Below are 25572 nucleotides of genomic sequence, written 5' to 3'. Positions count from 1 at the left end.
TCGAAAGAGATGCGAATGAAACTATATCGTTTAGATCAGTGTCTTTTTGTATGGATGAACCTACTATTTAATAAATAAAATCCTTCCAGTTCCAAAGTAAAAAAAATAATTTATGCGGTTACCATAACCCTACACATTTTGCAGTTGATCTATTTCACTTGAACAATTATGAGAGCTTATCTTGGTGTCTAACTCAGTTCCCACAAAGATGGTGTTCCTTGCTTTCCAAATCAGAGCTACAACTACAGCCACTACCAGTTCCCTACATACCCTTGAAATAATCCTACCAGTCTTCATATGGTTAATCCATCCAAATATTGTCAGCCTTCTGAGCTATGTTCCAAACATATTGCATGTATAGTTTGTGATCCCTAGACTCCTTCTCACTTTAATCTGCACACCAATTCCCATGCCACAAGATCGAGGTAGTTTAGTAGTGCTGTTCACTGTCCCATCCCTAAGAAAATGATACTCACTTTTTTTTTAATCAGTATAAAAAATAATGACACATTTTCATATTTAGTAACAATTCAACTATTTTATTTTTAATGAAATAATTTATAGTCACACAAACATCTATCACTTATTTTAGAACACAAATTTCAAAAATCTTTCTTTCTTTCTTAAACTGCATGACAAGTCAAACTAATTCATATAAAATGAGACAACAGGGAGTATTAATCCTTTTGAGACCAAGTCAAAGGAAAAATTTTACCATGGGAGAGGCCCAACCAACCAAAGTTGGGTGAGGCTCCATCCATGTTTTGACACGTGGATTATGATCATCTTAACATAAAGGCTGAAAAAAAAAAAATCAAAAAGTAAATAATGGGGTCTACATGTATTAAATGTTCACTCAAATCAAAGATAGAAGATAAACAAGGTTCACTCAAATCTAAGAGAGAGAAGATGAACAAAGTTCTGGGTTTCTTTTCCTCTTGTTCAAAGGAGAAAGAAATTAACTTTCAAATCATTTTTTCTTCTTCTTCTTTCTTAAAAAATTGGATGAAGATATGAATGATTCTCCTTAAAGCTTCTTCTGCGATTTTTATCTATTTATGATTTTCAGGTACGAATTTTTTTTCGTCTTTCTTGAACTTTTTAATACTATCAACACAATTAAATTAACAAAAACATATTACATATATATATATTTGACAATAGATCTCTATGGATCTTCTTGCTTTGCATGTCACTTGTAATGTCAAAATACAAAAAAAAAATTGTTGCATTGATTTTTAATGCTTCAAATATCAAAAATTAAGATCTGCACCGAAGATCAAATTGAATTTTCTTCAAATATCTGTTTGTTTGATTGTTGACTCTGCATGCAAGCTTCAGATTGTGAATTCAGATTTTGAGTCAAAAATTGAGGAAAAATATTGGATGAATCTCCAATATTAAATTTGGATGCAATATTTCTTGAAATTACCAATACTAATATCTTATATTGGCAGGAACTTTCTACCAAGCATGAAGATCATTTATGACAACAATGAATGATACATAGATAATTGTGTCACACAATTTTGAGCATTTTGCACAAGATAATGCAATATTTTGCTTTCAAGATGTGTATAAAATATATTTATCTATATGTATAATGAGGATTATTAATAAACAACTTCTCATTCTATTTAAAATTTTAGTAAGAAAATATTATTGTACAAATATAAAGAATATTGAGAACAAAGAGAGTAAAAGAAATAAGTTCATAGATCTATATATTTTGTAACTTTACTTGAACAAAATTTGAACGTCTCTAGAGAGTAAAAGATCAACAATGGTGTATTTTTGATTTAGAGCAACAATGATGTATTTTTGTTTTAGAGCTTTTACTTTGTTTGGTTTAGATATGAAAGGCAAAGATCTTAATTAAGGAAGGAAAATAGTACTCTCTTTCCCTCCATTTTTATTGTACTATATAAAAGTTTATTTTTATTTTTATTTTATTTCATTTGCAAAATACACATATTGGCCCACAGTCCACATGTCAAAAAATGGATGGAGCCTCTCCCATGGTAAATTTTTTCAAGTCAAAGCTATATTGGTGTGTCTGCATGATCAATTTTAGGTACCAATGTTATCACAGTGCTATTCAAGGCGCAAAAACATCTGCCCAGTATTGAAAAAGTTCCATTACCTCTACTTTATAAGTTCTTCATTCCTTTACAAAAGGCCAACAATCCTTGATGAATTGAAGAAAACATAATTTACTCTATTATGCAATAAATTAGGCTTCTTTACAACCTTTGTTGATAGAAATAATATAGATGCATTTATTCACGTACCTAGAAGATGATGAGATGTTGCACTCGTATCTTATTTGTTGACTTTGCATGCCCTTATACTCTATATTAATGCATGCTCAATTGTATAACTAACTTGGAAGAGTCTCCACAAATATTTCTACGACCAACCAATGTCTGGAAGGCCAATATTCAAATCAGTCTCCATCCTGCTACACTTATCCTTTTCTGTCAGTTGGGCTGGTCGTGTTAGGTCAACCGGTAGTTCTAATGCTGCTGGTCTTACTCCTCCACACTAGCAACATCATGATTTTATAAGAATTGTCAACAAAAACACATGTAACTGAAGAGTTTATGTTTGATGGTGAAAGAAATATTTACATAATAACTCGTCTTCAATGTGGAGAATCAACCCATCCCCAACAAGATGAAAGTTCAGGTAATTAACCAACTGAGTTACTAAGATTCTCATATAATAAGTCCAACAAAATGAAAGTTCAGGTAGTTAACCAACTGAGTTACTAAGATTCTCATATAATAAGTCGTTGATAAAGTAAATCTCGATGTTAACCATCAAGATTATGATAACAGATTGATTATGTATCACAATTTTCATCACTACATGGAAGGCTTTCTTGTAAATATATTGACAAGACCAAGGATAAATTGTACTCCCTCTGTTTTAAAAAGAATGTCCTAGTTTGACTGGGCACGGAGTTTAAGAAAATAAAAAAGACTTTTAAATCTTATGGTTCTAAAGTAAAGTTATGTCAAATGTATTAAATTGTTCTTTAATCTTGTGGCCTCAAAAATATCACGTGGAAAGCTGAAATTAAAATGTTACCAAAAAAGGAAAGAGGTCATTTTTTTTTAAACATACTAAAAAGGAAAGGAGGTCATTCTTTTTTAAATAGAGGGAATAGTAATTTATCTTCTATAACTGGTTTAAAATTTACTTGTAGCGTAAAAAGTCTTTACATGCACGGATAGTGTATACAATAATTTTTGATTTATTGGATCTAAATTTCTTTAGCATAATTGTCAGCCATGGTTGCACAGTTTACTCTTAACGCTTGAATTTGCAAACTAGTGATTTTGCGTGTTGAAATGATATGTTGCTCGAACTCTTTAAAAATATTATTATATCGATCAAATCCTTTAAAAAAGGCACTTTTCAAGGATCCAACAGACCCATGCATCGACATTTGAAGAAGTACCAGCAACATTTTCAAAATGTGGATACTAGTTAGGGGAAAGAGGAAATATTGAACGGGTAACTACATGAGTCGTCCTATAAACATAAGCTTCCACTTGACAAGGTGATATGTTATTACTTCAATTTGTTTGTTAGAATATGACTTGACACGAAATTTAATAAAGTAAAGAAAACTTTTGAATCTACGGTGTTAAACTAAACATACGTTGGATGTACTAAAATGCTCTTTAATCTTGTAGTCTTAAACATGTCAAAGTTGAAACTAAAAAGTTGTCAAAAAAATGAAAAAGACATTCCTTTTGAAACAAACTATAGAAAAAAAGTAAGACAAATTAAAATAGATAGTCTAATTATTAATTCAAATCGAAAAGGAAGATTTATGGGAGAGTTCACCTTTTCAGATAACCTTGCATTTTCTTCACGCAATAGTCTCTCCTGCACAAGAGGAACACAAATGGGTGTTTGCTAATTCAGTGAAATTAAATTAGCAAGTACTAGTAAAATTGCATTGAAGTTGTATCATCATACCCTTTCTTTTAGCCGTTGTATTTCGTCCTTGAATAATTGAGACTACAAAATGACCAACATAAGAATTGGTTAACCAATGAAGTCAAATCATGTAAACATGTTAAGCTGAATTGCATATTAATTCATATGTTTCAATTTATATGATTCACCATTCTTTTAAGTCAAGCTCAGTTAAGAATAGCACATATCTATATCTAGTAACACTTTTAAACACAAATTTCAAAATTCTTTTTTTCTTTTAAACTGCATGTCAAGTCAAACTATATGACAATGAGAGTAATACCTTTCTCGCCCTGATGATCTTCAAGCTTCTCTCTAGCTGGTTGTCGATCTCTTGAAGTTCATTCATTGAACATGATCCAATGCCTTGCCCCAAAAGCTTCCTAAGCATTGAAATTCAATACGCCAAGAAATTGTTTAAAAAGAGACTACATTCAAACTGGAAAACCTAACTGCTAAGACTGACTACAATACCGTTTGGAAATTTCAAGGATCTCTATCTTCTTTGCAATGTTTGCTGTTTCTTCCTTCAATTGCTGCAAATCATGAAATAAAGTATGGAACAAAACCAACAACAGATGATGAGGTGCAACAATGAGGAATTTAAACCATAAATTTCATGACATTATTCCAGATGTTAACAAATGACTTCTACGAACTGTATATCAGTATATTTACACAAAAGCCCAGATCACCAATATGGATTAATATCTTGCACAAGGCAATTCCAGTTGAATCATCATTATTTGCCAAGAACAGTAAAGATAAGATATTTCGGTGTAACTCAATTGTAAAAACGGGCTCATAAGAGGAGAATAGTCCAAGATCATATAAGGAGTTCATGTTCTCATCCCACAAATGGTGGGGAACTCCACAATATAAGATAGGAACCCAACATTAGAAACAATGAATTAGGATGAACCTGATTCTACTACTCTGTAAAGAAATGAATCTTGCATCTAACTCAACCTAAAAAACTAACTCATAGGTGAGCTAAGTTGCTCGAACTCTTCACTTTTGATGCCGCACCCGTATTGACACAACATGAGTGTGGAATTCGTGTCCAATTTGGTCAACTGATGGGATATGACATAAGTATCCCCTAGATTATGACCGAAATTCCAGAGACACACCTTAACTAAACTAAGGTCCTATTACCCCCGAACTCATTTTTTATATAATTTTGTACACCTTTTGGCTTATGTGGTACATTCCGTGACTCCACACAGTTTAAGCACTTGGGAGATATTTGGATGTCACGTAAGCCGAAAGGGTGTACAAAATTATTTTTAAAATGGGTTCAGGGGGTAATAGGATCTTAGTTTAGTTAATGTGTGTCTCTGGGATTTCGATAATAGTCTAAGGAGGTATTTGTACCTTTTTTCTATGATTCTTGGTACTTTGACCATAATCGATGGGGGTAAGTGTGGACAGTTTTAATGATTGTCTGTAATCAATACAAAAGCTAATGTGAAATTGAAGAAAGTTAAATACCTTTTATATAGAAATTTCTGTCACTCCTTTTCCAAATCTCCTTCTAGGATTCTCCTTAAATTCTCCCATAATATCTCATAATTTAGGTTTTCTAACTCTATTTATAGATATTTTAATTATTTTTAAGCGAATCCCCGCTTTCGTATCCCTGCATGGATCCATATCTCCGAATCTTAAAAATTAGATCATGAAGGATCCAACATCTAGATCCACACCCGTATCAAACACCCATACCCGAGTCCAAACAACTTCGTAGGTGAGTATTGTTCAAATCTTATAAGGATCTTAAAGTTCTTGTCATTCACCGATATGAGATTAATTCCATTCATCACCCCCTCTCACACCCAAATCCGAACGATTGGATTTTCACTATTCGGTTTGGTGTGTGCACATTCATGGACTAAAGAATTTTCCACCTCCTAGCTATAATTGCTCTGGACCTTTGGTCCATATAAATCAATTCAGCTGTGATACCATCTCAAATCAATTAGTAAAGAAATGAACCTTGGGCTTAACTTAATCCTAAAAAACTAGCTTATAGGGTGAACATTGTTCAAATTCATATAAGAAGACTAATTACTCATTCTATATCTGATGTGGGACTCTTAAAACTCCCTTGCACACTCATGTCTTGTTAAGTGGAGCAGGAAAAATACAATATGAGGGGCCAACATCGGTGAATCAACAATTGAGACGGGTCTGACTTTACTATCATGTAAAGAAATGAAGGTCTAACTCAATCTCAAAAGCAAACCCATGAAGGAAGCGTTGTCATAGTCCATATAAGTAAACTATCAGTCTAATCAATGTGAGACTTTAAGCCACTCTAACACCCTTTTCATGTCCAGACCCAATCGGAGCGTGGACAATTGGGAGCCCAAATCGAAATGGACTTAGCTATGATACCATGTAAAATATATAACATTTGAGTTTAACTCAACCACAAATCTAGCTCATGAGGGGAGTATTTCCCAAGATAATATAAGGAATACATGTTCTCATACGACAAATGATGTAGATTTCCAACACCACAATCACCACCACCCCTTACCCCACCCCCACCACCCACACATTTAGATGATGTGGACATTTGGAGCATGGATAATATAAGACGGGGATTAAACATCATAAACAATAAATTTGAATAGGCCTGACCCTGATACTTAAAGAAATAGTTCTTAATACTAACTCAACCCCAAAATTAACTAATAAGTTGGAGATTGTCCAAGTTCATATAAGAAAGAAAGTTACTCATGTGAGACTTGTTGGAGGTTTTAAGATGTCAATGAAAAATGTATCTTTAGATTCCACCAAAAACACACCTTTTAGATTGCATCTCTTTGTCTCACCTTTTCATTCTCTGTAACTTTAATTTAGTGGTTTTGCCTCAAATTTTAGGGACTAATATACAACAAATACTCTTCTTGTTACCATCATTTATATATCAGTTTAAAAATAAAATAATGTTATATTGTGTGATTTGCTTTATTTGTTGCGTTCATCGGAGTCCTATAATTTATGTTGCCGCTATTCTATAAATGTTTTTTTGTTTTATCCTGGAAAGATATAACCCAAATCTCAACAACAGTGAAGGGGTCACTACAACAAAAATAACTTTAGCGGCAATAAATAGACACATTAATAAAGAGTGCTAAATTCTTTATCGGCGGCATTAGTTAAGTGTCATTAGATTCAGTGTTGCTAAAGGATTTAGGGACATACAAAGAGTGCTAATTGCCACTAAAAATACATATTTAGCGGTAATTAAGCTATTGTCATTAATTAATTATCGCTAAAAATCATTTTTGATGTAGGTTACCATTTCTTTAAGGACACATAAACAACTTGTGGACTTGGAATAATTTTGTACTTTTAACTACATTTCTATTTAATTGTTTTTCTGTTTATAAAAACAACCATTGGTTTATATAATTAGTATCTGAAACATAAATAATATACAACTCTTAACAAGAACACCCGAGAGAAATGTGATGCCTATCTTCTCCAAAAAAAATTGGGATATTAGGCAATGGGCATTCCCAAATATCAACATAATCCTATAGATCACTATGAGCCTACAAGATTTACAAGTTGTACCAGCTTCAAGGAGAGTTAAACTATTCTTCAGGAAGAAATACTAAGCAAAAGGATAAGAATATTACAATTGTACTAAATCATCATACGTTAGCTCAGAACTTTTCTTCTTTCAAATCCTGAAATTCTGCTCTTTCCGTTTGTGAATATTCAAAAGTCCTCTAGTCTACGATTGTTTGGGGTTTACGATTTTCCTTCCATTCTTTACTCTTTACATACTTGTATATATATACATGTATTGTTTAATGATGAAATACACAAAATTCTTCCATTCTCTTCTTTATAAGTAAAAATAAAAATACATTCTAAATATAGTGGACAAGTAAAAGCGAACAAAGGGAATAGTAATGGAGATTGGCCGGGTAGTTGGTTATATTAGGCTAACCATACTAATATAATCAGTACTTAGGTCACCATACAATTCCACATGTCATTTTCTTATTGGCTAATTAAATAACTAACTACTAATATAGCAAGTACTGGTGTCCACTTACTACTTTACCAACTTCACATATCTACACTCTCCCTCAAGTTGAGAATGGAAAATGTTCTTCATTCCCAACATGACTAATAAGTATGCATGTTATTGATGTCCTAAGGTCTTGATAAAGATATCAGCTGGTTGTTCTTTTGGAATTGAAATTGACAAAGTTGATACATATTAACAAACAACCATGGAAGAAGAGATAACTGATCAAGCTCTTGCTGCAATGGAGCTTCACAATCAAATGAAAATCAGATACAAACATAATCAGTTGCTCGATTCACAGATAGTCTACATTTCAAGTGGCCCAAGATATGGAAGTTTCACAACCTTTGGATCAAGCAATATAAGTTTTAATTCTGACCATCCAAGCTCATTTAGAAGAGCTGATTTGGATAAACAGGAAAGGTACAAGTGGAAGCAAAAATGAGGCAACAAATAATCCAAATTTCCCTTGACATATTTATTCAAATTATGTACAAAATAGTACATACATAGCTGTCCAAAATTGGATTGTAGTGATAGCCAATCAGATTCCATTTACGTATAGGAATACTTTTGTTTTCTTCTCTTTAGGTATTTTGTATATATACATCACGGCTAAATGATTAGAAAGAAAGAAAAAAATTTCCATTCTTAGTCTCTGATTTTCCACATGGTATCATAGCAACATTGAGAATCTGATCTCTTTGTTGCCTCATCTTCCCTTTTCTTTATCCCTACTCTCAATTTCTCAGTTCAACAATGGTGACAACAACAGATCCCACTTCGGTAGCACTACAGGCACTAGAAATACCACCAACCCTAGAATTGATCACACACATCCTTTCTATCTTCATGCTTCAAGTTATCTATAAATGAATCTTGTTAACTCACCCTTTAATGGGAAAGGTTATGGTGGATGGAGGAGATCAATCTTGATAGCTCTTTCAGCTAAGAATAAGGTTGGGTTCATTGATGGTACTCACAAAGAACCAACTTTGATATCACCAGATTTCAAGCTATGGAACAAATGTAATGCTATGGTTTTGTCATGGCTACTTAACTCTCTTTCAAAAGAAATAGCTGACAGTGTTATCTACTCCAAGACAGTCAAGGATCTATGGAAAGAACTTGAGGACAGATTTGGCTAGTCCAATGGATCACCTGCAAAAGGAGTTGAGTGACTTGGTGCAGGGTTCAAATGATATTGTTGTCTATTTCACAAAGATCAAAAGTCTCTGGGACGATCTTGATGCTTTGTCTGTCTATTGCTTATGTGACTGCTAATGTGGTGGAAAAGGAAAAATGGCTAAGTCTATTCAAAATGAGAGATTGATCCAATTTCTTATGGGTTTGAATGATGTTTATGCTGCTGGAAAGAGTAACATATTGATGCTCTCACCTTTACCCTCCGTGAATCATGCTTACTCACTCCTAATGCAAGATGAAAAGCAAAGGGAGGTGTATATGAGCACACATTATCCAGGAAACTCTGTTTCTTTCTTGGCCACAAATCAGAACACTCTTGGTCAAAGATCTGGATATTATGAGTCTAAGGGAAAGAAAACCACTATTATATGTTCTCGCTGTAAGAAACCTGGGCAATATGTGGATAAATGTTATAAGATAATAGATTTTCCAAGTGATTTCAAGTTTACTAAGACAAAGAGGTTCCAGGAAAGTGTGAAGAGCAATGCTGCTTACATAGAAGGAACACAAGGACAAAGTAGAGCACATTTTAATGGAGAACGACATGGACGACATTTCACCCAGGATCAATATTCACAACTGATTCATATGCTTCAGAATGTGAGGGTGAATCAATCAGAAGGTTCATTAATTTCAATCAAAGAACCTGGATATTGGATTCAGGTGCTACTCAACAAATGTGTTTTGATTCAAAGATCTTCTTAGAACTTAATACTCTTAAGATTCCTGTATTTGTCGATCTTCCTAATTCTCATAGGGTCAAGATTCCTCAAGTTGGAAATGTTCCTTTACATACTAAACTCATTTTGAAAAATGTCTTATTTGTTCCATATTTCAAATATAACCTCATTTCAGTCTACAAGCCGTGTAAACAGTTAAGTTGCTTACTCATTTTTTCCTCTTTTGGTTATTTTTTGTAGGGCCCTTCAATGAAGAGGCCTCTAGCATTTGGTAAAGCAAGAGCAGGACTATATCTCCTAGAGTCAAGTTTCCAGTACCTTAAGAGTTTCGTCAGCACATCAGTTAATTTGTGCAATCAAGAAAAATCTAGATGTCTTTCTGTTTCAAGCAATTTTTCAATTCCTGTAAAGAATGCTTCTGATGTAAGGCTGTGACACCTTAGATTGGGGCATATGCCATTTCAATCAATGAAGAATATTTGTTCAGATCTTGTTTCTCCTCTTTATTTTAATTCTAATTGCAATATATGTCCTTTAGCTAGATAATCCAAGTTACCTTTTCAATCTAGTAATATCAATTCTAAGAAGATCTTTGAATTAATCCATATTGTCACTTGGAGGCCATACAAAACTTTCTCTCATGATGGATGCAAATATTTTTTAACTATAGTAAAGCAACTTGGACTCATCTTCTAAAAGCAAAAAGTAATGCTTTCATTGTCTTAAAGTATTTTTTGGTGATGGTTGAAAGACAATCAACGTCAAATCAAGTCCGACAATGCATTGGAATTGGGTGGAAGCAACCTGTCAGCTAAATTTTTTGCATCACAAGGTATTGTTCATCAAACCATTGTGTTCATACTCTACAACAAAATGGTGTTGTGGAGAGAAAACACAAGCATTTTCTCGAGGTATCGAGGGCACTACTTCATCAATCTAAATTGCCTATTTCATATTGGGGAGATTGTGTCATGACTGCTACATACCTTATAAATCGATATCTCTCTAAAGTCCTTAAAAACAAAACTCCCTATGAGGTTCTATTTGGAAGTCCTACTAATTACTCCTATCTTAGGAACTTTGGTTGTCTATGCTATGCTAGTATTGTGGCGCACAATAGGGGAAAGTTTGAGCCTAGAGTCATTCTGTGTGTCTTCACACGTTATCCTCATGGAAAAAAGGGATGTAGATTGCTTGTTTTGGATATTAGAAAGATAATAGTTTCCAGAAATGTCAAGTTTCATGAAAATATTTACCCTTTTTCCACCATCTCAAGTTCACAAACCTCATTCTCAACTCATATATTTACCACTGATCATTCTATCTCACAAACTGACTTTCTACCAAATATTGAACCAGATCCTTTTTTACCTCAAAATCATGAACCTGAAAGTATGAATGAGGTGCCTAATACATCACATTTGGACACAAAAATTGAATAACAACATGTTGATACAGGGAACTCAGAAGGACTTTACTCTGTGACCTTGCATGAGACACAAGATATTTCACCTTCCACAGGCACGCAGAGAAAGTTAGAAAGAATACACAAGAAACCAGCCTACTTAGAAGAGTATGTCTGCAATACAGTTCTTTTGACAGATCTAACCAATACTTGTTTCAGTCGGCCTATTATCCCTAAAAACTATTCTTTTGCTAGCCTATCCACAACAAATCAACAACTCTTGAACTCTATTTCAAACATCACATAACCAACTTCTTATGCCCAGGCAGCGTTACATTCGGAATGGAAATTGGCTCTGTAAGATGAAATTAGAGTACTCCTTGAGAATCAAACTTGGAAAGTCATGGAATTACCAAAAGGAAGGAAAGCATTACCATGTAAATGGGTTTACAAAATCAAGCATAATTCTGATGGAAGTATAGAGAGGCTAAAAGCAAGATTGGTGATTAGAGGAGATATTCAGAAGGAAGGTATTGATTTTAGTGAGACTTATTCACTGGTTGTAAAAATGACAACTATTAGGTGCTTATTGACTATAGCAGTGAAGCAAGAATGGAATATTTAACAACTAGATGTCAATAATGTATTTTTCCATGGAGAAATTGATGAGGAGGTTTTCATGAAGTTTCCAATAGGAATGCAATCACTTAGTTCTCAACATGTTTGCAAACTGAAGAAGTCTCTATATGGATTCAAGGCAATGGTACTCAAAATTGGCAAAAGCTTTAAATTCCAAAGGTTTTTGCTCATCACTCAATGACTACTCACTTTTCTTCAAGAAACCAGAAACTAATATCTCCATTCTAGTTGTCTATGTAGATGATATTATTCTAACAGAAAATAATGAAGCAGAACTAGTGCAGCTAAGAGAGTTCTTGCCTTTAGAATTTAAGCTCAAAGATTTGGGAGATTTACACTACTTTCTAGGACTTGAAATCCTCCGGGAGCCAACAGGAATAATAGTAAGTCAAAGAAAGTTTACTCTGGAGCTTTTAAATGAGTTCAATTGTGATCATTTACCCCTCGTCTCTTCTCCACTCGATTCATCTTTGAAGTTGGATTTTTTTCGCTGGTGATTTGTTGACTGATCCAACTTCCTATCGGAGACTCCTTGGAAAATTGAATTATCTCACCCACATTAGGCCAGATCTCTCTTTCGCAGTTCATCATCTCAGTCAGTATATGTAACAACCAAGAGGACCTTATTTTATATTTGTATTAAGAGAACTCCTATATCTCAGGTCAAATCCAAGCCAATGCCTTTTCTTATCTGTTGATCCTTCATTCAAATTACTTGCTTTTTGCGATGCAGATTAGGGTTCTTGCCCCAACACTCGTAGATCAATCAGCGGGTTCTTTATCAGCTTGCGAGGATCCCCAATCTCATGGAGATAAAAAAAAAAGCAAGCATCTGTTTCTTTATCCTTTGCTGAGGCAGAGTATAGATCTATGAGAAGAGTTATTTCAGAGATCACTTGGCTCACTTGATTACTCACAGATCTTAGAGCTACTCCTTCAGTTCCGATTCCACTTCATTTTGATAGCCTAGCCGCAATCTAGTTTTTCATGAACGAACCAAACATGTAGAAATTGATTTCCATTTTGTTCGGCAATAATTCCTTTTCGATTTGATTTCTCTTCAATTCGTCCCCTCTACCTCTCAGCTTGCAGACTTATTCTCTAAACCTTTATCGGGACCATCTCATCATTCAATTCTCAGCAAGTTGGGTCTTGCTTCACTCCCCTCCAACTTGAAAGAGGGTGTTGGAATTGAAATTAACAAAGTTGATACAGAACAACAAACAACCATGGAAGAAGAGATAATTGATCAAGCTCTTACTGCAATGGAGCTTCACAATAAAATGAAAATCAGAGACAAACACAATCAGTTGTTTGAATCTCAGATAGTCTACACTTCAAGTGGCCCAAGAAATGAAAATTTCACAACCTTTGGATCAAGCAATATAAGTTTTAATCCTGACCATCCAAGCTCATTTAGAAGAGCTGATTTGGAGGCTTATTTGGACAAACAGGAAAGGGCCAAGTGGAAGCAGAAATGAGACAACAAATAATCCAAATTTCCCTTGACAGATTTATTCAAATTATGTACAAAATAGTACATACATAGCTGTCCAAAATTGGATTGTAGTGATAGTCAATCAGATTCCATTTACGTATAGGAATACTTTTGTTTTCTTCTCTTTAGGTATTTTGTATATAAACATCACAGCTGAATGAATAGAAAGCAAGAGAAAATTTCTCATTCTTAGTCTCTGATTTTCCATATGTTCTTTACTTACAATGTAGTCAGTCTTGATAAGTCCTTAATGTAGTTTTTCTTAATAAATAATAATCAATCTCTATGTGTTTTTTCATAGTACATGAAATTGACTGCTATCTACAAGATTGTCTTGTTGTCACCATACAGCTCCATTGGCAACTGTACATCTACATGTAACTCTTGCTGTAACCCCTTCAACCATGTTAGTTCTACAACTGTCTGAGTCATGCATTTGTATTCTGCTTCAACAAAACTCCTTGAAATGATGCTTTGTTTCTTAGACCTCAAAGAAATGAGTGAGGTGCCTAGTTTAATGTAAAAATCAGATATATATTTTTTTGGACATTGGACATGAAGCCGAATCAAAATCACAAAAGGTCTCAATCTTCTCATTTCCTTTCTAGACATCAATAGATTAAGCACTGGTTGACTTTTGACATACCTCACCACATGTAAGGCTACTTTGTAATGAGATTTCTTTGGTGTATGCATGAATTGACTTAAGGATTGAACTACATATAGAATGTATCACGTCTTGTAATTGTGAAATACAAAAAATTTGCCTAATAATTTTTAGTAGACTTCTCTGTCTTGCAGAAGCTCATCAACATGATCAGTAGGAAAGCTCATATTATACACATTATTGGTTAATTTTAGTGGACTTTGTAAAGAGGGAATAATCATGCTTGCTTTGTGTGAAGCCAGAGCTCATCAACACTTGTGTCAATATTAAGTTCTATTGCCTAGATGCATATTTCAAGCCATATAGGGGTTTAAGTAGCCAACTAACTTTAGATTTTCCATGACTACCAAAACCTCATGGCAAGAACATGTAATTCTCTTCAAAGAATCATTATTAAAAAAACAGCATTATTGACTTCCATTTGAAAATAAGCCAATGCTTAAGAACAACAATCTTGGTCATAAGATAAAAAAAATGTAATGAAAACCGATTTCCTTCTATTCTGTGCATCCTTTAGACTCCAACCTAGTCTTAAACCTCTCAAAAGTACCATCAACATGGTATTTCACACATTTAAAGCCAATCGGGACTTTGCTAGGAGGCAAGGCAACCACCTTTCAGGCGTAGTTGTGAGTAAGAAAAAGGATCTTGAAAGAAAGAAGATGAAGAAAAGCTTGGAAATGTGAAGAGAGGTGAGCAGAAGAAAGATGATATTAAAAACATGAATCGTTTCAAAGAGAAAAGTGAGATTATTGTCTGATCTTTATCTGTGAATCCCCAAATATGCATCTTTAAGTGTTTCAACCAATCTCCAATCTCTCAATATCAATATTTCAATTGTTCAAACTGGTGTAGGTACAAAAGTAGCTACAATAGAGCAACTTACTTCTGATATGAATTTACCGATTGAACAAGATTCATCCACCTTTTTCACCTTTTTGAAATGATAAAAAGAACAAGTAGAAATAGAAGGACATACAAAAAAGGTAGGGATAAAGAAGGATAGACTTTATTGATGAACTAGATGAATAGTTTAGAGAGTCTAACAGACTTTCTAGGAGGAGAAGAAAACGATGAAAGTAGAGGAAGTTTAACAGGTGTTGGGAGGTTAAAGAGTTATAAGATAATTTGTAGGAGGAAGAAACGATGGAGAAGCAAAGGAAGGGAGATCATAGAAGGAAAAAATTGAGGATGGAGGAGTAGGATATGTTATAGAAATAAGAAGAAATTTAGAATATCCATGTAGAACAGTGCTAGGTAGCCTATTTATGATATATGTGATTGTAAGGATGTAATCACATCAGAATTTAAAAGGGATACTGACTCAGGGGCGGCTCAAACCCATTGGTGGCATAAGGCCAAAATCAAACTAGAGGCATTAAAAAAAAAAATTAAAAAATTAAAAATGTTTTTATTTTACATCTATTTTTCTAGCTTTTTGAGATGCAAAGTTAATAATTTTTGTGTAGTCAATCTCTTCTAATAATTATTTTTCATTCGATAGTATAGCCAAACCACTTCTAAAATTTATCAAGAGCACCTTTTTGAGATTTTATCAATCGACTTTTCTTTTTCTTTTAAGTTTTGAATGACCGAATTCATATTTTCTAGTTGACATATTAAAATCTAACAAATATTTTAAACACTATAACAAAAGCAAATAAAAAATATAATAAACATAAGACACAAAACAAAAATAATATTAGAAATTAAAATGATATTACCGGATTCAAGAACTATGAAGACTTGATTTCCGAAAATGAATTGGGCTATTGCAATATATATTTTTCTCCAAATTTAAAATATAAACTATCAATAGAATAAGTAAATTCTTAAGCTTTGAATAAGAGAGAGATATAAGATTAGAAAAGAGAAAGAGAAAAGAAATAGAAGAGAAGAAGAGAGGAGATAGAATAAAATAAAATTAGAAAAAGAATAAGGTAAAAAATAAATATAACTTGTACATTAAAAAAAAAGTAGACAACTTTTTATTGGAAAGGGAAAAAGTAATTGTCATATTTATCACTTTATTAATGCCGTTTGCATTTGTTGTCTTAGTTCTAATTTTTTTTTTTAGTTTAATCCTACCTAATTAACTAAAAATGGGGGCCCCAATTTATTGAGGGCCTAAGGCTAAGGACTTTATTTTATACCTTACCAGCCGCCCCTGTTAATTGACTTGAGATCTAAGAGTTCTTGCTATTTTCAAAAAGTATTTGTGTTTTCTTTCTACAATTTCATTTTCTTGTGGAGTGTGTCACACATGTGCTTTGGTGAATGATATCTAAACAAGAACGACGGTTATTAAGAATTCATATTCATTGTCTGATTTCAAGGTTTTAATAGTGATGGAGAATTGATTTTCAATAAGGAGAAGAAAATCTTTTAATACAACATATACATCACTCTTAAGTCCCAACAACAAAGTCTAAGTCATACTAAAAGATTCATCAAAAAGAGTGGAAAGTATCTGAATCCATTATAAGTGATGACCATTTAAAAGCCGAAACATATACAAAGACAAGATCAAACATAGTAGTATATTTGAAAGTACTAACAAAAAATGGTAGCTAGTCTCATTGCTAATGGAAAAATATGACAATTAAGATGAAAAGTATTAGACAATAGATTAGTTTTTACAGAAATCTTAAGCAACACAGATATGTGAGTATGTCCTTGTCTTTAATGTCATTAATGTGATTGTGGTGTGAAAACTTTACTAGACATGCACTTGGAAGAAGAAATAGCACATGTGTTGAAGGATTGAGGATGTACAGGTCACCCTTATATTTTTATTAATACCCTTTATTTTGCCACTGAAAAGGTCTTGAAACATGCAAAAACTTTATAAAAGAGTATTGAGCTAGCTACTAGGTTACCATGCTGAACTTAGCTTATTCAAGCTTGAGAAGAAATATTGTATGTATTGAATTCTTCAGATTGAAAAATGAGTACAAAAGATCTTCTCTAACTGACCATGTCTACAATTTACTATCCATGTGTCATTCTCTAATTGGTTGACTAAATAACTAACTACTAACTAATCATGTACTGTTAAATTAGGTCTTATGCCTAACTCACACTCCAAAAGCTAGCTCAAAGGGAGGAGAATTGTTCAAACCTTATAAGGAATCTACCCATCTCATTAACCACCAATGTGGACTTTTTGCTTTAATACCCCACCTCATGCCCATTGCTTAGCATCTGGTGCGTTGGCAATTTTGGATAGTTTTTTGACCCACCTCACGCCCAGTGCTTAGTATCTGGTGTGTGGACATTTTTTGGGCAATTTTTGATTTTTTTTTGGCCCCCAACATCGGATGAGATGGGTCCTGCTCTGATACCACGTGAAATTAGGTCTTGAACCTAACTCATACCCCAAAAGCTAGCTCAAAGGGAGGAGGATTGTTCAAGCCTTATAAGGAGTCCATCTATCTCACTAACCACCAATGTGGGACTTTTGTCATTCTTTAACATGTACAAATGTTCACCAACTACTTTACTAGTTTTCCATCAAGATCTACAACCTTAATTTGGAAGTAGATATATACAAACTACACAACCATCAAGTGTGAGGAATCCAATTTTGTGACATACTTTCAGGAAAGGAAATTCTCTAGTTAAAGAAGGAATGAAATAAACCATGTCAATTTCAATATTTTTGTATCAATATGTAATGATAATTATAATTAATTAAGAGATCTGACCTCCATGTGTTGTTCCACTTCAAAAGTGTTAATGTTGATCAACGTTTCTTTTGTATATTGACAATATCTGTCAATTGTCTTTTGCATGCTGAATTATTCCAAGAAGATAAAGTAATTATTAAGACTTCTGTAAGGTAAAACACGTCCCAAACATGAAAGATGTATTGAACTAGGTAGCAGGTGTAATTAATGGATGTTATATATATTAGATAATTAAAATTATTTATTTTTCTATACATTCCATGTTTATGGGGAGAAATAATGTATGCCATGTAGTTCCTCTTTTGAGAATTTAGCTCATATTTGTGTTTAAACACTTTTTATATATTATTGTACACTTTTATACAAGATTACAATATTATGTATAATACTTTCTCAAGTATGATATTGTATAATGTCTATAATATTATAGGGATAAGGTATAAGTACCCCTAGACTATGACTGAAATCGCTGAGACACACCTTAACTAAACTTATAAGGTCCTATTACCCCACTGAACCAATTTGTTTTGTAATTTTGTAGACCTTTTTGGCTTACGTGGAGTCATGGAGTGTGCCACGTAAGCCAAAAGGTGTACAAAATTACAAAAAAAAATGAGTTCAAGGGATAATAGAACCTTAGTTTAGTTAAGATGTGTCTCTGTGATTTCGATCATAGTCTAAGAGGTACTTGTGTCTTATCCCTAATATTATATATTGGGTCATGTGACTTAATTTTATGTTGTCCGTATATTTTGAAAAACTCCCAAAATTTATTTTTATTTAAAAGTTTAAAAATACAAGATCCAAATAAAATTTGATACAAATTTAATATTATTTCAACAAAAAAATAAAATTAAATAGTGATATATCATGGTTTGTTTTATCGGTGATATATCATGGTCTGTGGATAGAGCTTAGTGGTGATGGTAGTCTATAGTAATGATTAATGGCGGTTATTGGTGGCGGCACCTGGTAATTCTAATAGATATTAGAGATACCTAATAGTGGTATAATAAATACTTATCCGTGTTTTTATGAATAAAACTTGAGACTTTTGAGCCTTGTTTTCATTAAAAATAGATATTACTTGTGGTTAGGGGTGACAAAATGGGTAATTAATATGGGTATTCGTTCATATTTATCCATTTTAAATGGGTTGAGTATTCAACTCATTTAAAAATGGGTAAAATTGAATAATGCCCATATTATCCATTTAAAAGTGGATAGTTAAATGGATAAAATAGGTAAAAGATATGCATTCACACGAATAAAAAAAAAAGTGATAAAGGGTGGGGTAGTAAGAAAGTCTTTTTTTTTTTTTTAAATGAAACTTTTTTTTACATTTTTTTGGGATAGGGGGGTGGGGGGCAATTAAAGAAATTTTAATGAAAAAATTTAAAATTTTGTTAATTTGTTTTTTGGATGGGGTGTGGAGGGGGGGCTGGTAGGGGGTGGGGTGGTAATTTTTTTTTTTTTTTTGGGATTGGGGGCTAGGGGGGCTCGTAGGGGGTGGAGTGAAGGTATAAAAAAAACTTAAATTTTTTTTTGTTTTTAAAGCTTTTAACAAGATTTCTATTATAATATGGGTAAATATGGTTACTCATATTATCCATTGGGTAACTCGTTTTTACCCATTTAAAATCTGAGTCGAGTCGAATAACTTATCCATTTTTATTTAACTTGTTTTTTGATCGACTCAACTCGCTCGTTTGCCACTCCTACTTGTGGTGAATGATGACAAGCTTGATGATATATAGCGTTTTTTTTTGTAGTAATAAGTGATTGTAATGATAGTTAATAGTGATTATTGTAAATGGTGATAATGATATGTGGTGATTAGCGGTGGTATGCTCTGATTGAAAATGGTGGTTGCTAGTTCATAATGGTGGGTGACAACAATGATTAGATTAATTAGCTGCGAAAGTTGATGGAGTAGTGATAGAAATTTAAAAATAGATAGCTTAATGATATTAAGACTTTGTCATAGTTCTTAATCATCCAAATCTATTCAAACCCATTACTAGGTATAAAATAAGAAAATAAATACACTTATGGGTTGTTTTGTACAAAGATTAATACGACAGGAATTAGTAATGAAGGGTTTATTATCAACTGTTTGGTTCATTCCTTCCCACCTCATCTTGTGTTTGGATTGAAACTTTATAAAAAACTTCTTTTCAATTATACCCTTAGGGGTCGTTTGGTTTGAAAATGAGTTATGATGGGATAAGTTATGTTGGATAAGTTATGATGGGATAAGTTGTGTTGGGATTATTTTTTATTGAGTGTTTGGTTTGTTGTATTCAAAATAATAAATTTTAAGAACAATTTATTTATTTACAAAAATGCCCTTCATTAATGTAAAAAGTGATATAACAAAAGAGTTGAAAGAGACATTTTTGTCATTTACCTATTTTATCCCGGGATAAGTTATACCGGGATTACTATACCATCCAAGGAGAGGGATAACTTATCCCGGTACTAATTATTAATCCCGGGATAAGTTATCCCGAACTTGCCAACCAAACAACAAAATAAGCGGTACTATAATTTAATTCCGGGACTATTTGTATTATCCCTCACACCAAACGACCCCTTAAATTATTATGTAATTGAGTCAAGGTAGATAATTGCAGGACAATATTTTTTTTTATGGTCTTCTAACTAGCTTTGAGAAGAACAATTTTATTGTCAAGTTAGCTATTTTCTCACTTGAATTATTTGAGGATAAATAATTGTCATCTTAATAAAGTGATCACTTACAAAACGTCAATTTTCAATTAAAAAAGATAGATCATCTACTTTTAAAATTGAAAAGACAATAAACAATAGTAAAATCTTATAAATCATCTACATTTATACAGAAAAAATTTCAAGTTGTACAAGTAGACACTTAAACTTGTATATAAAATTATACAAATAGACACACACATCCTACATGGCATCATACGTGGCAATTTGCATCCTACGTGGTGTCATACGTGTTTTATGCCACGTAGAACTCATGTGTCTACTTATTCAACTTTATACACATTTGAGTGTCTACTTGTGCAGAACCAAAGTTGAAGGGCATTGAAATATAAAATGAGGCAATATATATAAAGGGCCTCTTGATTATTAAACACAAGTTTCATCTAATTGATATGTCCAAATTTTAAATTTTCTACCAACTATTTGATCCAAAATATCTCACAAATTACCTTTTAATAAAACACAAAATTCAGATGTAGAACATCTGTCAGAAATGATTATGCCAATCAACATCGGTATATCCAAAGATCTACTTATAGCTTCAATCCTCGAAAAGTAGTCATTTGGTCAATGACTTATATCATAGAATGCGGACAACAACATCCCAATGACTATCACAAGTAGAATAGATAAACTAACACACGACACTCAGGAGGAGAAATGGCATGTCTAGTCACAATGAGATAATTCGATTTACCAACAAGTTTCATATATCTTCAAGGATTATTAAGGGACACCTTTTGTTTTCTTTCTGGCAAATTTCGCATTTACATAAAAGATTTAGACGCAACCAATTGTGACTTAAGGAAATTGTGAATCCGGTATTTCATGAAAGGAGCAAGTATATGGATATATACTTTCATTATATTAGAGGTTGCATATCCAAGAAATCAGTTCATGGAATCTCAATACCAAGTTGTGTATATTTTCATTAAGTCATTGAAGATTAATATTTTTTGAAGCTAAAGATGACTCTTGTAGAGATGAATCAAATTTAATGGGGATGTTGAATAATTAAATTTTGTTCATGCATAGTTCATTAAGGCAGTATATATAATATATAAACATGACCCTTAATTTAACGTTAGTTGACAACTATGACCTTTAATTTTAGGTGCATGTGCACAAATAGACACTTAAACTTGTATAAAATTGAACAAATAGACACATTCGTCCTACATGACATCCTACATGACAATTTTTGTGTCCTATGTAGCGTCCTACGTGTGTTATGTCATGTAGGACACATTTGTCTACTTGTTCAATTTTATACAAGTTTAAATATCTACTTGTGTATAATCAAAGTTGGAGGGCGTTGTCCGCTGAAGCCAAATTAAAGGTCATGTTTATGTATAATACCGTTCATTAAAAAGTATATATTTAAGAGTTGCATGTATTGGTGGTTGGTCTTATTCATATTCTTACGAAAATGAGAAGTATAAAATTAAATTGATATGCAAGTATCATAGAAAAAATATATGAAGTAGTTCACCTATAATTCAACTCAAAGGGATAAGGTAATTATAATTTGAGGAAATAGTGACAGTGATAGAACTTTGAAAGATGGGCTGGCATGTACAAGTAATAATGAATACTAGAAGTACCTTGTTGTTCTATTCTTTTAAATCAACCAAATTAAAGCAAGCAAGAAAGGATACCTAGGACCCTCCACACTTCCAGCCCTCATCACCAATACAACTTTACCGTAGATGGAAAAGGAATGTGCTACATGTGGTATGTTTACATGTTATGTTACGAGAAAAAAATGAATTTTGATCCTAACTCAATTACGAAAGTCATTTTCTCGGCTCTAAATATTTTGAGTATATATATAGATGGTGTACATACGTGGCTTTCATGATATCATATAAAAGTTGTGGATGACTAGAATAGAGACAATAATTGATTGCTTCAACCAATATGGGACAATCTAGCAAACTGAACCTACATAAAATAGTACAAAGAGCCCATGTAATATTGTTGAATCTGCTCTTAGGTGTAGCCTGTAAGCCATAATTACCCACAGCCTAAAATTCTCATATTCTTGTCCAAAACCTTATGTTGAGGGGGGTACATATCCTTTTCCTAAATAAAATAGAGTAGTGGTATTGGAAATTGAATGTGTGTTTTTCTAAGGATTAAGAAGGAATAAAACTTCTAAAAATGTATTTTTCAAAGAAAGATGCAATTGTTAAGACTCAACAAGGAGAGATAGAATAGCCAGGTCTCGGGTTTGTTAGGAAGCGCTTTATCCCTAAAATGAAATTTTTGGATGCAAATTTAAATTTAGTTGGGCTTCAATGTAGGTATCGAACATTGAATGAAAACCAAAAAAAAAAAGGGGAGAGTTATGGAAACTCTATTTTCTTGTTGACTTTCAGGTTCTAGGTTAATCCTTCCGCATGTTGTTTAGTTATTGTTGAACTTTTGTTAGAGTTAATGGAAACTCTGTTTTCTTTCCTTAGTGTTTGACTTATATGCCTTAGTTTTTAGATTGATTGCTTGGTTTGGGTTGTAGTAGTGGTTCTCCTACTGGATTGTTAGTGTGGGTGCCAATCACGACGGTCTGGGTCGTGACATATATATATATATTTGTGTGGTTTTCTAATTATTTGAATTTTGAACAATTTATAAAATTGCATACATACTAAAATTACAACTTGCAATATTTATGTGTTAATGTAGATGGTTTATTCAATTGTACTATTGTTTACTGTCTTTTCAATTTTAAAAGTTGATAGTTTATCTTCTTTTTTTTTTGAAAATTGAAATTTGACATTTTGTAAGTGATCAATTTACTAAGATGACAATTATTTATCCTCAAATAATTTAAGTGGAAAAAAAGGCAAACATGACAACAAAATTGTTCTTCTCATAGCTAGTTAGAAGGCTATAAAAAACAATATTGTCCGACAATTATTTACCTTAACCCAATTACATAATAATTCAAGGGTATAATTGGAAAGAAGTTTTCTATAACGTTTTAATCCAAACACAAGATGAGGTGGGAAACAATGAACCAAACACTTGGTAAAAATAAACTATGCATTACTAATCCCTGCACTATTAATCTCTGCATTATTAATCTCAGCATTACTAATCCCTGTATTATTAATCATTGTACCAAACAACCCCTATATGCATTAATATTCTAACATTTCCCTTCAAGTTGGTACATATAAGTCATCTATACCTTGTTTGTTATAAATATAACTAAAAAAAATAGAATTGATGAGGGACTTGGTGAAAATATTTGCAAATTAATTATTGAATTTTATAAATTTTGTAATAATATCTCCTAAGAGTATATTTCCTTTAATAAAGTAGCAATTGATCTTAATGTGTTTTTCCTGTCATGAAAATAATGGATCTGAGGCAATATAAAGGGCCTCTTGATTATTAAACACAAGTTTCATCTAATTGATATGTCCAAATTTTAAATTTTCTACCAACTATTTGATCCAAAATATCTCACAAATTATCTTTTAATAAAACACAAAATTCAGATGTAGAACATCTGTCAGAAATGATTATGCCAATCAACATCGATATATCCAAAGATCTACTTATAGCTTCAATCCTCGAAAAGTAGCCATTTGCTCAATGACTTAATATATCATAGAATGCGGACAACAACATCTCAATGACTATCATAAGTAGAATAGATAAACTAACACACAACACTCAGGAAAAGAAATGTCATGTCTAGTTACAATGAGATAATTCGATTTATCAACAAGTTTCATATATCTTCAAGGATTATTGAGGGGCTCCTTTTGTTTTCGTTCTTGCAAATTTCGCATTTACATAAAAAAATTAGAAGCAACCAATTATGACTTTGGGAAATTGTGAATCGAAGTATATATATAGGAGCTGAAACATGGGAAAAGGAGTTTGTTTGAAGAATTTTATAAACCACAAGAACCCGGTATTTCATGAAAGGAGCAAGTATATGGATATATACTAAGTTCATTATATTAGAGGTTGCATATCCAAGAAAGATGACTCTTGTAGAGATGAATCAAATTTATTAGGGATGTTGAATAATTAAATTTTGTTCATGCATAGTTCATTAAGGCAGTATAATACATAAACATGACCCTTAATTTAACGTCACTTGACAACTATGATCTTTAATTTTAGGTGCATGTGCACAAGTAGACACTTAAATTTGTATAAAATTGAACAAATAGACACATTCGTCCTACATGACACCCTACATGGAAATTTTGTGTCTTATGTAGCGCCCTACGTATATTATGTCAGGTAGGATACGTGTGTCTACTTGTTCAATTCTATACAAGTTTAAGTATCTACGTGTGTACAATCAAAGTTGGAGGGCGTTGTCCGCTGAAGCCAAATTAAGGGTCATGTATATGTATTATACCGTTCATTAAAAAGTATATATTTAAGAGTTGCATGTATTGGTGTTTGGTCTTATTCATATCCTTACAAAAATGAGAAGTCTAAAATTAAATTGATACACAAGTATCATTGTAACACCCCGTATTCGAAACAAACCAAAAATGCAGATTTTGAGAAGTTGCAGGTGCAACCCACGGTTGCCATCCACGGACCGTAGGTCAGACCACGGCCCGTGCTGGTGGTCCGTGGTTCACCACTGCAACCCCTCCCCAGCCAAGCTCAGAAATATCGGCTAAGTCCCGACTCACGGACAGACCCACGGTCCGTGGTCTGTGTCCATGGATCGAGACTTCCCTTACCCAGCCTCTGACACAAACTACGGTCGACCATCACGGACTGTCATTCGATCCACGGTCCATAGGTCTGACCGTAGATGAGGGTTAGCAGCCAGTTAGCTGAAAATTATTGATGGGTCAACTTCAGATGGTCATAACTTTTAGCACAAAAGGAATTGTGTGTCCCATGACATATGGTATGATAGATAATTGAATTATCTTTCCAACGCCACCGAGTTTTCTTAATTCCGACCTCCGAGTAAAAAGTTATGCTCGTTTTAGTGAAG

At 33.0% G+C, this 25572-nt stretch overlaps 1 protein-coding gene across 2 annotated transcripts in view; it reads right to left on the bottom strand.

The window, feature by feature from the left end:
• Positions 1 to 2123: 2123 nt before the first annotated feature.
• LOC102603784 (MADS-box protein SOC1-like) overlaps positions 2124 to 25572 on the bottom strand; it is a 26659-nt gene continuing 3210 nt past the window's right edge. For both annotated transcript variants that reach the window (XM_006340468.2, XM_015303957.1), the window contains exons 3-8: positions 17853 to 17940; positions 4468 to 4529; positions 4277 to 4376; positions 3994 to 4035; positions 3859 to 3900; positions 2124 to 2544 (exon numbers count right to left, since the gene is read on the bottom strand). In XM_006340468.2, the coding sequence (XP_006340530.2) occupies positions 2410 to 2544; positions 3859 to 3900; positions 3994 to 4035; positions 4277 to 4376; positions 4468 to 4529; positions 17853 to 17940 (469 nt within the window). In that variant the 3' untranslated portion in view covers positions 2124 to 2409. The remainder of the gene's footprint in view (positions 2545 to 3858; positions 3901 to 3993; positions 4036 to 4276; positions 4377 to 4467; positions 4530 to 17852; positions 17941 to 25572) is intronic.

This window comes from Solanum tuberosum, unplaced genomic scaffold, assembly GCF_000226075.1.
Source record: "Solanum tuberosum cultivar DM 1-3 516 R44 unplaced genomic scaffold, SolTub_3.0 scf00019, whole genome shotgun sequence".
Classification (NCBI taxonomy): Eukaryota; Viridiplantae; Streptophyta; class Magnoliopsida; order Solanales; family Solanaceae; genus Solanum; species Solanum tuberosum.
The sequence above is the reverse complement of the archived record's forward strand: the minus strand, read 5'-3'. Positions and strand labels throughout refer to the sequence as shown.